This window comes from Rhineura floridana, chromosome 1 (genome assembly GCF_030035675.1).
Source record: "Rhineura floridana isolate rRhiFlo1 chromosome 1, rRhiFlo1.hap2, whole genome shotgun sequence".
Classification (NCBI taxonomy): domain Eukaryota; kingdom Metazoa; phylum Chordata; class Lepidosauria; order Squamata; family Rhineuridae; genus Rhineura; species Rhineura floridana.
This window is the reverse complement of record NC_084480.1, coordinates 24,849,823-24,865,852: the sequence shown is the minus strand read 5'-3', so window position 1 is coordinate 24,865,852 and position 16,030 is coordinate 24,849,823. Positions and strand designations below refer to the sequence as shown.

At 42.6% G+C, this 16,030-nt stretch overlaps 1 protein-coding gene across 1 annotated transcript in view; it reads left to right on the top strand.

Annotated features, from left to right (window-relative positions):
- Positions 1-12,680, top strand: part of SLC45A2 (solute carrier family 45 member 2) — a 32,035-nt gene extending 19,355 nt beyond the window's left edge. The window contains 3 exon segments of the mRNA XM_061607430.1: positions 2,840-2,963; positions 3,813-4,018; positions 11,344-12,680. Coding sequence (XP_061463414.1) covers positions 2,840-2,963; positions 3,813-4,018; positions 11,344-11,571 — 558 coding nt within the window. The 3' untranslated portion in view covers positions 11,572-12,680.
- Positions 12,681-16,030: the final 3,350 nt, after the last annotated feature.

The following is a 16,030-nucleotide window of genomic DNA, read 5'->3' as shown; positions in this document are numbered from 1 at the left end:
CTCCATGAATTTGTCTAATCTTCTTTTAAAGCCGTCCAAGCTGGTGGCCATTACTGCATCTTGTGGGAGCAAATTCCATAGTTTAACTATGCGCTGAGTAAAGAAGTACTTCCTTTTGTCTGTCCTGAGTCTTCCAACATTCAGCTTCTTTGAATGTCCATGAGTTCTAGTATTATGAGAGAGGGAGAAGAACTTTTCTCTATCCACTTTCTCAATGCCATGCATAATTTTATACACTTCTATCATGTCTCCTGACCCGCCTTTTCTCTAAACTAAAAAGCCCCAAATGCTGCAACCTTTCCTCGTAAGGGAGTCGCTCCATCCCCTTGATCATTCTGGTTGCCCTCTTCTGAACCTTTTCCAACTCTAGAATATCCTTTTTGAGATGAGGCGACCAGAACTGTACACAGTATTCCAAATGCGGCCGCACCATAGATTTATACAACGGCATTATGATATCGGCTGTTTTATTTTCAATACCTTTCCTAATTATCGCTAGCATGGAATTTGCCTTTTTCACAGCTGCCGCACACTGGGTCGACATTTTCATCGTGCTGTCCACTACAACCCCGAGGTCTCTCTCCTGGTCGGTCACCGCCAGTTCAGACCCCATGAGCGTATATGTGAAATTAAGATTTTTTGCTCCAACATGCATAATTTTACACTTGTTTATATTGAATTGCATTTGCCATTTTTCTGCCCATTCACTCAGTTTGGAGAGGTCTTTTTGGAGCTCTTCGCAATCCCTTTTTGTTTTAACAACCCTGAACAATTTAGTGTCATCAGCAAACTTGGCCACTTCACTGCTCACTCCTAATTCTAGGTCATTAATGAACAAGTTGAAAAGTACAGGTCCCAATACCGATCCTTGAGGGACTCCACTTTCTACAGCCCTCCATTGGGAGAACTGTCCGTTTATTCCTACTCTCTGCTTTCTGCTTCTTAACCAATTTCTTATCCACAAGAGGACCTCTCCTCTTATTCCATGACTGCTAAGCTTCCTCAGAAGCCTTTGGTGAGGTACCTTGTCAAACGCTTTTTGAAAGTCTAAGTACACTATGTCCACTGGATCACCTCTATCTATATGCTTGTTGACACTCTCAAAGAATTCTAATAGGTTACTGAGACAGGACTTTCCCTTGCAGAAGCTATGCTGGCTGTGCTTCAGCAAGGCTTGTTCTTCTGTGTGCTTAGTTAATCTAGCTTTAATAATACTTTCTACCAGTTTTCCAGGGACAGAGGTTAAGCTAACTGGCCTGTAATTTCCGGGATCCCCTCTGGATCCCTTTTTGAAGATTGGTGTTACATTTGCCACTTTCCAATCCTCAGGCACGGAGGAGGACCAAAGGGACAAGTTACATATTTTAGTTAGCAGATCAGCAATTTCACCTTTGAGTTCTTTGAGAACTCTCGGGTGGATGCCATCCGGGCCCGGTGATTTGTCAGTTTTTATATTGTCCATTAAGCTTAGAACTTCCTCTCTCGTTACCACTATTTGTCTCAGTTCCTCAGAATCCCTTCCTGCAAATGTTAGTTCAGGTTCAGGGATCTGCCCTATATCTTCCACTGTGAAGACAGATGCAAAGAATTCATTTAGCTTCTCTGCAATCTCCTTATCGTTCTTTAGTACACCTTTGACTCCCTTATCATCCAAGGGTCCAATCGTCTCCCTAGATGGTCTCCTGCTTTGAATGTATAGAATTTTTTGTTGTTGGTTTTTATGTTCTTAGCAATGTGCTCCTCAAATTCTTTTTTAGCATCCCTTATTGTCTTCTTGCATTTCTTTTGCCAGAGTTTCTGTTCTTTTTTATTTTCTTCATTCGGACAAGACTTCCATTTTTTGAAGGAAGACTTTTTGCCTCTAATGTGACCGTGTTGGATTTTCTTGGCAATTGGCCAGTTACATGTATGTTTAATTTAATAGCACTGTGGTCACTGCTCCCAATCGGTTCAACAACACTTACATCTTGCACCAGGTCCCGGTCCCCACTGAGGATTAAGTCCAGGGCTGCCGTCCCTCTGGTCGGTTCCATGACCAACTGGTCTAGGGAATAGTCATTTAGAATATCTAGAAACTTTGCTTCTTTGTCATGACTGGAACACATATGCAGCCAGTCTATGTCCGGGTAGTTGAAGTCACCCATTACTACCACATTTCCTAGTTTGGATGCTTCCTCAATTTCATATCTCATCTCCAGGTCTCCCTGAGCATTTTGATCAGGGGAACGATAGATCGTTCCCAGTATTAAGTCCCTCCTGGGGCATGGTATCACCACCCACAACAATTCTGTGGAGGAGTCTGCCTCTTTTGGGGTTTCGAGCTTGCTGGATTCAATGCCTTCTTTCAAGTATAGAGCGACTCCGCCACCAATACGTCCTTCCCTGTCCTTCCGATATAGTTTATATCCAGGGATAACCGTATCCCACTGGTTTTCTCCATTCCACCAGGTCTCCATTATGCTCACTATATCAATGCTCTCCTCTAAGACCAAGCACTCCAGTTCTCCCATCTTGGTTCGCAGGCTCCTAGCATTAGCGTACAGGCACTTGTAAGCAGTGTCTCTCTTCAAGTGTCTTTGGCACTTGTGGTTAGGCCTGTGGTAATTTTGCTCTTCTGAATATATATCCTGTGCCCCTGCTCTCACAATGCCTACTTCTAGGCCTACCCCTTTTAAAATTTCATCATTTCTTTGGTTTTTATCCCAGGGGGGAGGTTTATTCCGAACCGGACCTTTCTCAGCTCCTGTACTTGTAAGCAAGTCCTTTGGGTCCTATTTTATTTAGAAATGCAATATCAGCATAGCCTGTTCTTATTCTTCTATTTTGTGGTGCACTGCAGATTGTGTTCAATGGTGATCCTTACGCACCTCATAACTCCACAGCTTATCTAACCTACGAGAGGGGGGTAGAGATTGGATGCTGGGGGATGTGCATCAATGCAATTTCTTCCTCACTTTATTCCTGTGAGTATTACCAACAAATGGATTCTTGTGATGTTACCAAAATATAAGTGCATTTATACAGAGTGGGCTTTAGGGACTTCAGAGCATTTTATCTACATTATCTTTGTGACTATACAACAACTCTGTAAAGCTGATCAATATTATTGTGCTCATTTTACAGATGTGGAGTTGAGGCTATGAGGTGGCTTGCCCTAAGGCTGCCTTGTCCAACCTTTGGGTTCCCAGATGTTGCTAGACTGCAACTCCCATCAGCCCCAGCCAGCATGGCCAATGGTCAGGAATTATGGGAACTGTAGTCCAGCAACATCTGTGGCCCAAAGGTTGGACAAGGCTGCCCTAAGGGTTCCTGGTGATTCTGTGGAAGAGGGAAGAGTCAAATTCAGGGTTTCCAAATTTGTAGAATATGGCAGAGCACATGCTTTTTGTACAGAAGGCCCAAGGATAAATTCCTGGCATTTTCAGTTAAAACTATGGCAAAGACCTGTGTGTGTTTTGGAGAACAGCTGCCAGTCAAAATAAAAGATACAAATAGATCAATGCTTTGCTGATATAAGGCAATTTCAAGCTTCCTTCATTGATATGGATGGTAAGACCCAAAGAGTGGTCTGGAGGTGTACAATAAAGTTTTGACTGCTAAACCTAAAGAGATCTTACCATGACGGGTACCAGGGAGACTGTCTGAGAATCATATGCAGCTCCTTGGAGGAAACTAGATACAATTAGTCGATAAAATTAAGCGGTATAAAAATCTTGCTAAATAAATTTAAAAAATAATGTTCAGTGGTGATTCAACTGGTTACCTTTTAACCAACCAAACAAAACCCTTTCTCAATCCTTTTCTCCCAACAGATTTGCAGAAAGCCCTTCTACCTTACATTGGATTAAAAGGACTTTACTTCATTGGATACCTGCTTTTTGGACTGGGCACTGGGTTTATCGGACTCTTTCCCAAGGTGTATTCTACTTTGGCTCTGTGTTCCCTCTTTGGTGTAATGTCCAGCACATTATACACCGTACCATTCAACCTCATTGCTGATTATCACAAGGAGGAAGAAGTAAGTTGGAATGCATGCTTGTTGCCATATCCTTCCCTATAGCATCCCTGTTCTAACTCCCGGAACTAACTCTCGTGTCCCATCTCCATCTGTGTCCGTGGGAAGTGCAAACCGAGAAGTGAGTGTAGACACAGCCAAGTTGCTTCTCTTTATTACTGACATCTCAAAGCCAACTGAGCTCTGTTTTTCTAGACTTGTTTAGAGTTAGATCTGTTTAGAATTTTGGAGGCGGCGGGGGGGGGGAAATGGTACCAGGAGTCAGTGGAGTTGGTTGGCCATTTCTGTAGGCCTTAGAGCAGCCACTTATGCACTATCAAAAAAAGAGAAGACATTCAGATTTGTATAAAATCTGCTTGTGCTAATTGACGTACATAGATGGGATGTGGATGTGGCCAAGCCCGAACAGCAAGTTACGGGGAGGAGAGGCAAGGTGGATTTTCAAAGTTGATTGTTGGAGGATTCAGGACAGACAAAAATAAATACTTCTTCACACAGTGCATAGTTTATGGAATTCCCTTCCACTAGATGCAGTGATGGCCACCAACTTGGATGGCTTTAAAACAGGACAGAGCTTGGAAAAGTTACTTTTTTGAATCCAGTGGCCACGCTGGCTGGAGCTGATGGGAGTTGTAGTTCAAAAAAGTAACTTTTCCAAGCTCTGAAACAGGATGATACAAACTCAAGGAAGATACAGCTATCAACAGCTACTCGCCACGATGCCTGTGTTCTACTTCCACTGTTGGAGGCAGTATGTCTCTGAGTGCCATTTGCTGGGAATGACAAGTGAGGAGAGTGCTATAGTGCTCAAGTCCTGCTTGTGGGCTTCCCATAAGCATCTGTCTGACCACTGTGAGAATAGGATGCTGGTTTAGATAGTATGGGCCCTTCTTGTTTTATAGATGATCTTTTTCACTGTAGACCATTGGCCCATTTATTCCAATGTGGTCTACTGAATAGCAGCCATTCTCTCAGGTCTCAGGAAAAAGTCTTCCCCAGTGCTTGCTCTCTGAGTACCTTTAACTGGTGACTGAACCTGGAGTCATCTGCCAACAAAACACATGCTCTATACTGATTAATATTCAGAAGTGATGAATGCTCTGAGACGAAGCTGCTCTTCTGACGCCAGTATCACTGCTGCTTACCCCTGATGGGGATGTGTGGGGTGGTTGCGCGGCTGCAGTTGCCCTGATGGTAAGCCCCAGCTAAGTAAGCAGCAGTGATGCCGGTGGTGGGAGGATGGCTCTGCGGCTTTGCCCCACCACGTGCACCACGACTGCCGATATTGTCCTTCCCCAAAAAGATGTGGCACCAGGACTAGAACCAACCAAGACTAAACAAAGCGTCACTAATTTCGAAGGGAAACGTTGAGTTTCCCATTAAATCAATGGCTTGTCACTGCTTAGGAGAGCAGCCAGATGCAAAAGAGGGCAGAGTTCTTGCAGCTTTAAACGTCATGTAGAAGAGAGATCACGTTCCCTCTTTTACACAAAGATGAAAGCTGCAAAGGACTTTGTCTCCCCTACAACCTGGCTGCCCTCCTGCATAGCTTAACTGTCAACATAATGCCATAACAACTGCTTGAGGATGGGTTGCTTTGAGGTTTAAATACCCACTGAAAAAGAGTTTTGTACATCTCAAAATGTTTTGCATTTCATTACCAGATTTTTGTTAAAAAATGTGCCTTTGCATTCAGTTATTATTCTTTGATTATTGCCACACCACCCACAGAATGGGATACAAATTGCTGCACAACTGATTCTTAATTCCATCAACAGTTATATTTCATTGACAAAGACAATCTGGATCAGCAGGTGTTTAGAATGCAAGGCAGACTGATCCAGGAATGAAACTTTATCACAGAGAAGTCAGGGGTGAACACATCTCAGCTCCTAAGTTAGCTCATTTAGCATGATCAGAAGAAGCTGAGGAGGCTGAACTCTCTCAGGGATGTTAGGTTTTGAGCACATCTTCTGTCGGGTTAAAGGACTGAGAAATGTTCAGGTGGAAAAGCACTGCAAGATAGTGTTTTATTCTCTACTGAGGTATATTTTTCATAGGAAAAAAAACCATTTTGATTACCTTGGCTTATTGTCATGAAACACTGCACACATTTGGTAGCTACCTTCTTTGCTGAACTTTGCTTTCCCTTAGAAAGTTGGAGATCAAAAGCTTTCCTACTAACATAATGTGACATAGCAGTCAGGGTGCTGGACTAGAACCAGGGAGAACTGGGTCCAAATCCCTGCTCAGTTATGTCCCTCTTTGGTTGATTCATCATTTCTCAGTCTAATATAGCTCACAGGGTTGTTGTTAGGATAAAATGGAGAGTGGGAGAAAGAATGATATATGGCTTCTTTTATTTAGAAAATGCATGTGATCTCCTTGGAGGAAAAATGGGATGTAATAAATTTTTAAAATTGTATTTCATATGATGGCACCAGAAAGGAGGTCAGTTGCTTTTGCTTTGCTGTTTGCTTAGTTGGATAGGTTTTGCCATACTTTGTTAACAACAGGAGAACTTTTTATCTCCAGCTTTCCGAAGGTAATTATGGTTCAGCCAAGAAGATAGTTAATGAAATGCCTGCAAGTGTATCATTACAACAAGCCCAGGCCATCAAGAGATGTTTCTATAAAAAAAACCCTTCACGCTGACCTTGCAATGCTTCTTATTTATCATTCAGAAAGCACTCTTGTTCCCTTAAGTGTTAAGTGTGAATTGTCACTTATTTGGAAGACTCTTCAGTCAAGTGCCCTGGACTTTAATGTAACCTACTAGGAAATTATCATACTTCAGAGCAGCTTCTAATGAGTTAGTGGCAAAAATATTGCGTATTTTGATTTGCGCTCATCCATTGAGAGAGCAGTCAGAGCACTAGGTCTCTTTGGCCTGTTTCATGAGTAACCCCTCTCAGCTTGCCCATCAAAAAGGTCTTCACCTGGAGCCCTTCTGTCCGAATGCATAACTGAACCCTCAAAAGGGGTACAGACATGCAAAATAGTTGTACATAAGAACAAGAGAAAAGAGCCTGCTGGATGAGGCCAGTGGCCCATCTCGTTCAGCATTCTGTTCTCCCAGTGGCTGACCAGATGCCTATGGGAAGCTTGAAACCAGGACCTGAGTACAACAGCACCAACCTCTCCTGCAGTTTCCAGCAACTGGAATTCAGAAGCATACTGTCTCCAACAGTGGAAGTACATTGTGACTGAGAGCGGGGGAAAGTCTTTCCTTACTAGCAGATTTTTCTCTTTGTAAAGGTTGTACCCAAAACAAATTACTAGAGCCACCACAGGTGCCTTCCATATATTCTTGGACTACAACTGCCCTCATCCCTAGGCATTTGCCATGCTGGCTGCGGCCAGTGGGAGTTGGGGTCCAACAACACATGTCTCACCCTGACCAAGGCTACCTGGCTGTCTCAAGGGGTGGGGGTGGTTCTAGGCCCTGCTGATGAAGACTCTCCCTCCAGCCCAACTCTGAAAATAATAAAAAGAAAGCAGCTTTAGAATGACTTTCCCAAAGCCCAGTGGACACATTATTCGACAGAACTTTATGAACTATCCTTGGTACACAAGGAGTAGTTTAACAGCCTAGCACGTGGAGAAAGTTTTAGCGAGAAATTCAAGAGAAATCCCCTTTTAAAACCAACGAAGCCAACTGCCAATGTCTAGAAAGATATTTTATTTGGAGAAAGGGAGGGGAAAGGAGGCTACATGCACGAATTATAAAAGCAAACAAGTCAGTCGGACTTGGCTCGTTACATTTTACCTGCTTGAGTAGAGTGTAGGGTTTCAGAGCATGTACAGAATTCCTGGCACAAAAATGTATCTGAGAGATCATTAACCTCTAGCAGAGCATCTGTGGCAATGTGATTTGCATTCTTCCCAAGGAGACAGGTGACTGGGACGATTACTTCACACATTAATGTGAACCTGAGACCATTTGAAGCCAGCCTCCTTCCTCAGATGGATTTGGATCAATGGAGAACTAAGCTCCATCTTTTATGGAAGTGGTCAAGGTGGCCAATCAGAAATTTATGTAGAGGATGGTTTCACCTTCCTAATGGGTTTGGATTTCTATGACAAAACAGCCAGTTCAGACTAGCTGGCTGTTGTAAAAAAGAGTCAAACCAGGAAAGTCTATGGGATCTATTACCAAGAATGTTGGTCTATGCAGGAAGCTCTCAACAGGGATCCAGAGTCCCAGACACTCAAGATGAGGCTATTTGTTTGAATTGACAAAGAGAGGTTTCCCACATAATGACATGGCTGCAAAAGACACAGACATTGGTAACTCTAATCCTATGTTTACAGCTGGATCACTGGGGACTTGACCCTTCTACTATTCCCCCCTTGGTCAGTGGAACTATTCTTTTTCATGTACAAGAGGCTTGTTTCTGTTAAGTTCAACCTGATGTCCCCCCCTTCCTGGATCTATTGATGTGGTCTATTGTGTTTTTGTGAGCCTTAAAGAGACATGGGCCCTATTCATTGTTGCTAGCTGCTCTCAGTTCTCAAAACTGAGGGTGGGAGATTTTTTTTTTTAAGTAAATGTAGAATTGGGCTGTACCAAGTCATAAGAAGTAGGGATACGAGGTGTGGCCAGTCAGAGCTGGCCCAAGATATTTTCTTGCCTAAGGTGAGGAACAAAATGGCACCCCCTCTTAATTCCATGTAAGAAGCTGAGTGGGCTGGCAGCTGAAACTTAGACCCCATCTATATTATCCATTTAAAACAGTATCATACCACTTTAAACAGTCACGGCTTCCCCAAAGAATCCTGGGAACTGTAGTTTATGAAGTGTGCTGAGAGTTGTTAGGAGATCCCCTATCCCCTAATAGAGCTACAATTCTCAGAGTCCCCTGGGAAGAGGGATTGATTGTTAAATCACTCTGAGAACTGTAGCTTTGTGAGGGGAATAGAGGTTTCTTAACTCTCAGCACCCTTAACAGACTACAGTTCCCAGAACTCTTTGGGGGAAGCCATAAAAGTTTAAAGTGGTAAGATACTCCTTTAAATGGATAGTGAAGGTTGGGTCCTAATTCAGTCCTGATGATGCGACAGTGACTTCCACAGCACCAGAGGCAGCAGGTGAGGGGTGGTGGTTATGTGTGGAAAGACATGCTGTATAGCCACGTTCTCCAAAAGAGGGGAATGGCCATAGAGCCTTAGAAGCAGTCCTGTAACCAGTCTTCCTTATTAGGCAGGGTAGATACAATTCTAGGTGGGGCATTCTTTGGAGAGGAGGTGCATAACACCAGCCAATCCCCACCCACTAGCGGAGAGGATGTGAAGGCCAGGCTAGGGGAAGGGAAAGGCAGTGACCTTTCCCCCTCACGTCTCCATCTAGAGAGTGTGTTAACTTACATAAGTGTTTCATTAAAAAAAAGATGTCAAGGATACAGTGACCAAGGTGATACCAAAAGGTGCTAACTCCTCCTTGAGGATCCCTCCTTCTAGTTTTGTTCCTGACTCTTATATTTTCTTTCCTGTTGGACAATCAGTTTAACTGGTTGTTATAGAAAGGACTTAACCAAGTGATTGGAAACTAATTGTGGAAGACAACAGGATTTTTTTAAATTGATGGCTGGGTTGATTTTTCTGTCCAGAAACCCTGAAAAGGCCTCAAGCTGAGCTGCACATATTGGCAAAATCAGAAATGAGGCTTGAGTTACAGCCTAGATGGCCAGCCACCCAGGTAACTGTAGTGTGCACAGCAGTATTTTTATTCCTCTAGGGCTGTTTTCATCCTTTGCCAACAAGTACACAAAGAAGAAGAAAAAATAGCCACTATGATTGTGGGTATAGTGAGTGTTTTAAAAGAGTAAAGGGTAATTTAAGGTAGATAGTTTTTCAGATCACTTTAAGTGATCTCTTTATTTCACCCTTTAGCAATAAGCACCCAATCCTGCTCTGTTCATCATCATAACTGCAAGATAAATAAACTCTTACTGCAGGCAAACAAACATAATTCTTTATTGCTGGCTGGGTAGAGAACACAAGTGAAGCTGAAATTGAAAAGCAGAGCAAAGGAAAGTCAAAGGGGTGGAGTCTAGCCCATAACACAAAGTTCGAATATATTTACCTCTTCAAGGGTCATGTTAGTATATAGGCTGGGTTTTCTTTAGGATCACGTAAGTTAATACGGGGTGATTGTGATCATGAAAAATCCACCCACAGTCATGTGAGCAGACTTTGAGGGGCTCTTCCAGATGTGGCTTTTGTTATGTACTCGCCATGCCTCATTCACTGAATTTTTCAGAGGGTCCTATTCTTAAATTGCTCCTGTTCTTAAAACAACCTGTCATTCTTTAAATGGACGCTGTCATTGTCTGTCATGTCACAAATTAAAAAGACAATTTTTAAAAAATCCTGGGGGAGGGGTGAAGCACAGCTCTGGGGGGGGGGGACATGGTGCACCCATTTGCCCCACCCTGGCTACAGGGCTGCTTAGGAGGAACAGCCAGAGGAGTGTTGCTGCCCGCCACCACCCGCCACCTAAGGCAGCCACCTCACTTTCCTTAATGGCAGGGTCAGCCTGGTGGCCAGTGGAACTTTTCTCTATTCTGTGCAATTCCAGTGGTCCAAACGCAGCTTCATGGAGTTTGAAAGGCGCACCTGATCTCCTCATCAAAGTATCATTTCCTGTGGTCACAAGAACAAAGGTTTGGCTTGCCTCTTCAGCAAGACTGTGTAGGATTTAAATGACTGAGAACCATGTCTCTACAATCTACACTGGCTTCCAGTTGCTTTCCGGGCTCAATTCAAGGTGTTGGTATTAACCTTTAAAGCCCTGTATGGTGTCGGCCCAGTATATCTGATGGAGCGCCTCCACCGTCACAAATTGAGCCGCCCTACAAGATCTGCCACGCAGGGCCTTCTCTCAGTCCCACCAACTAAAGTGGCTAGGTTGGTGAGGACTCGAGAGAGAGCTTTTTCTGTGGCGGCCCCCTCGATCTGGAACTCCCTCCCAATAGATCTTCGTCATGCCCCTTCCCTGGATATATTTCGCCAGGGCCTGAAGACTTGGCTTTTTAATCAGGCCTTCGCAACCTTTGAGACCTCTAAGGTGAATCAGCCTTGAACTAAAATGTTGATAAATCTATCATACTGTAAACTTTGTATTGTACTGTACTGACTATATTTATTATTGTATTTTATCATGTTTTATTGTTCGCCACCTAGAGTGGCCATCGGCCAGATAGGCGGCTTATAAATTAAAGTTTATTATTATTATTATTATGTCATGAAACGGACAGCACCGGATTCCTCACAGGATTGGCTCTTGTGCCTGGTTGGACTGAGTTCCCTTTTCTCTTTGCTTTCAGTGTCAGATGGGAGGAGGTGAAGAGCACAGCCGAGGAAAGGGAGTGGACTGCGCTGCCCTCACTTGCATGGTTCAGCTGGCCCAGACCATTGTTGGGGTGGGCCTGGGCTTCATGGTCAGTGCCGCTGGCAGTGTGGTGGTGGTCGTGATCTCCGCCTCTGCAGTTGCTTTAATGGGTTGCTGCTTTGTAGCGTTCTTTGTGCGTTACGTGGAAGGAAACAATAAATAGTTGATGCTCGGGAAAAGCTGTGGTCTTTGACAAAGGGTGGGGCACTGTTGTTCTCTGGTTATATTTATATGGTACTGCATCCATACTGATCTTTTCTGTAGCAACTCTTTTCTTTCTTTGTGTTTGTGCTGGGAACATTTGTGGGCACCAGTTCTCCCACACAGTTTGGGCCCCTCTATGCCATGGACTTAAACCAGCTTAAAAGGCATCCCTCCTCAAGGAATTATGCCTTCTGCATTTCTGTGGTGGGGACTGGGAGTCTTTAACAAACCGGGATGGGCTAATTTCAGTCTTGCCCAGTCTTCTTTTCTTTTCTTTTTTTAAAAAAACCAAGAACCCCAGAGGTCCACTGGTGAGTTTTCCAGTTTACAAAGCCACAGTGCATATTTAGGCTTTCATTAGGGGGGTTTCCAAATTGGGGCTTAAGATTGCAAATGGGTTGTTCAGAAAGCACAAACAGGTAATTAGCAACAGGTTTTTTTAAAGAAAAAACCTCACTGCATTTCCTTCAGAAAGAGTAAATCCAGATTAAATGAAGGAATATGGGTTGGCATTTTGATGCCAATGACGTTGTGTGGACACTGCAAAATGCTTGCATGCATGAAGAGCACTGATTCCACAATAAACACCTGTCTGATAGCACCCTTATACTGTTAAGGCGTAACTCATCTGTGTTAAGCAGTCCTGAGTGTGTGCTCTTGTTTCAGAATTGTCTTGTTAAATCAGACCAAAATACATCTAGACCAGCATTTTTTTTGAACCAGTAGATGCCATAGCTCAATGGCAGAGCACATATTTGGCATGCAAAATGTCCTGGGTTCAGTCCCTGGCATCTCCAGATAGGGCTAGAAAAGACTGTCTGGAATCCCAGAGAACGTCTGCCACCCCATAAATTTAAAGCACTCACATAGTACTTAGACAGTCATGGCTTTCCCCAGTGGCGTCACTAGGGTTGGTGTCACCCGGTGCGGTAACTCATGGTGTCACCCTCATGGACCTCCTCCCGTATCAGACCATACAGAATCCTTAGTAATGTTTTTTGTACTAATGTTACTCGTAAATCGTAATTCCCATATATCACTGAATGTAATGGCAATAGTAGTGACGTAAACAACTAGCAAAATTAAAATTACACCTTTAAATTACAATATCGTACGCACAGCTCAAATTCTTGCTCTTGTTACTAATGGGAGTTAATTATCTTGCATATGCCCATAGTAAATTTTCAGATACTTTCAGACCCTCAGCAATTTTCAAGTGGTCTATGTAGAAGAAAGGTTTGGGAACCCCCGGAATAAGACACCTGCCTATGTCCCTATGCTGCTCTCTCCCCTCATTTAGGTGCCTGGGATGCATGCGTGTGGACACACCTCCTTACAATGAAAGAAAGTGATTCTTAATAATAAGTCTCCAGACACAAAGTTACATAGGTATTTATCAGTTGTTTAGTAGAACATTCAGAGCTGCAGGGTCCCTTCATGATAGTTACAGCCACGTACACCCTTTTTTGCTCCTGGATTAAGAATGAGATCTTTGTTAATGCATTCTCTCACAACAACAAACATCACTAGGAGCCAATCAGCATGAAAGTGGAGAGCATTAGCAACTAAGAAGAGTCTTCTCAGTGGCTGACTCACCTCCTTTCACTCTGATTGGCTCCAATCTGCAGAAAAGGCAAGGAAGCATATTAGAAGACTCTTCTCAGTGACTAACACACTCCCTTTTCATGCTGACTGTAGGATGCTTGGAGACATAGAGACCCTGCTCCCAAAAAAGCAGAGGGACTAAGATCCCCTGGGCGACTACCCTCCTGGTGCTTATGGACATGACCGTAATATATTTTGTGATGTGCAAGTTCAACATTATTTATTAAGTGTGTTTAGGATTACACTGATGGCATTCCCAAATATGTACTTTCATACAGACTTTGGTTTTCCATAACACAATGTTTGTCCAAGCCTCCACACTTGGGGGGGCACTACTTGCACACCCCTTCCATAAGCACATCAAAGTTGGATACACACCTGAACCAAGACCCAGACAAAAGGGCACTCAAAACAAAAAGGTAATTACAGTGGCTGAGTAGATCTTGTACAGTGGTTATACTGACTGGGCAGCCACTGTCCTTCACATTTTACAAAATACTTTTTCCTATACAAAGATTAAATTTCTGTGTATGAAAAAGTAATATATGAAGTGGTCTCAATAGCGAGAAAAGTAAACAAGTGAATGGTGATCCAAATGTTTTTCATTCTCACATTATGAAGCTAGCTGCCAGATGATGTTTCACCTTCGCTACACATGCAGCGTAGAATGAAAAAACAGCACCCAAGCCACCATTCAATACGTACACGTGTTCTTTCCAACATGAATCTACAGGTCTCAAAAAGTAATGTGTGACAAAGTCCTCAAACACCTTATAACATGCCTCAAACATGGTCTCTTGTTCTACCAGCATGCCTTCACACCATCACTTTGCCAAAACATAGGGATAGGTAAATTGCTTTTAGGGAGGTTCACAATTATGATTTCCTATTTATTTAATCTAAAAATATTTAAAATACATAAAAACAGCCAGGGGAAGATATTGGAGAAATATAAAATAAATACAAATAAAATAAAATAAAATAAAAAGGGGGGGGAGGTGAAAAGACCTTAAATGTGCTACTCACCATCTCTCAGCCTGGATGAAAACAACGGAGAACCATGACCACCCCTAGGAAGAAGGGCACACTTAAAATGTAGAGGAAAAAATCATCTACAACCATAGTGTGAAATCAAATACTTATTGGGACACAGTATGAAGAAATATTTATATAAACATGACTATCAAATACGTTTATGAATTACACAATCTTTAAATATATTTATAGTGCAAACTGATGTTTGTTTACTCAGAAGCAAGTCCCAATGTATTCAATGGGGCTTACTCAAACTGGGAAGTGTGCAGAGAACTACAGCCTCAAGTGATAAGGAACTTGTTCTTTCAACTTGTTCTTTTAAGTTGAGACCTTATCCAAGTCTGAGTCTGTGTTGGAATTGCTTTTTAATATGTTTTTAAGCCTTTTCTTTTTTTAAAAAAGGTGTTTTTTTTAAGCTTTTAAAAAATATTTTCAAAGATGTTTTAATATATTTTAAAGTCTGTTTTTATGATGTTTTAAAGTGCTTTTAGTGCTTTTGTTTGCCACCCTGGGCTCCTACTGGGAGGAAGGGCGGGATATAAATCAAATAATAAATAAATAAACTTCATTCACCCAACCCAAAATTCAGAATCATGCCTCTTTAGGCTGTTTTCCAACTGTTTATTCTTGCTTTATGGTTATTGGATTTTAAATGGCTTTATTTCTTGTTGTGAGCTGCCTTGGTTTCCAACCCTACCTCACAGGGTTGTTGGAAAGACTACACACACACACTGCAGATGTATAAATACATACAGCCCATATAATAGTTTATTGTCAAACCAGTTGGTCATTGCAGAAAAATCAGTATTAGTTTTTTAAAAATCAGTATTTGTTTCCTACAGAATAAAAACTGTAATACCTAAGTAAGCCCTGCCTACTTGCTTTAAAATAGAATTGGAGGGGGGGGGGACAGAAAGACAACACAAACACAATTCTTTTTTACATTCACTCCAAAGTCCCATTGATTTTCAGCACATTCATAACCATGTCTACTCAAAAGTAAACCCTATTGAATTCAATGGGATTTACTCTGGGCATATGGGATTAGCAATGCTTTTACCCCCACAAAAGCAAGTATTGGGAAGGTTTTCAAAACACTGCCTAGGATCTGACTCCTGCACACAAGAGGGGAAAAAACTGAAATATATATACTTACCCAATTTATGAGATTTTCAGATAAACGGGGGGGGGGAACCACCATTTTCTGGCCTTGCAATGAGGTTTACTAGACACTGCCACAGGTCAAACAAACACTTCACTGATTGGTTGCAATCCTGAACGGGCGGGGTTAAAGCTACAAAGTGCTATACAGTAGTTTAAAACAAGATTTAACGGGGGCGGCTGACATTTTTATGTTTATCTCGAGAACTGGACCACCTAGAAACTTAATTTTTTAAAAAAAATAAAGCTGAGAATCACCCCCCTCTGATGGTGTCACCTGGTGTGGTCCGCACCCCCGCACCCCCATAGTGACGCCACTGGCTTTCCCCAAAGAATCCTGGGAACTGTAGTGTTGTGGAATTTTCTCCTTAATGGAGTCCTTCTCCAGGAAACGACACTGAGGCAGGTTGAAGCTTACAGCTGTTTATTATACTTACAATTGTAAGGAGTCCCTGCTAGCATGTGCTATGGCGGAAGACTGCCTTTTTCCTCAAATAGAGGGTCTTTTATAGGTTTTTACGGTGTACAGTCATGTGTCCCAAGGTACCCAATAAGGGGCTTTACCTGTTTCCCGCTCCCACCTGGCTCCGTGATTCGTCAGGTAATTCTCCATTAAG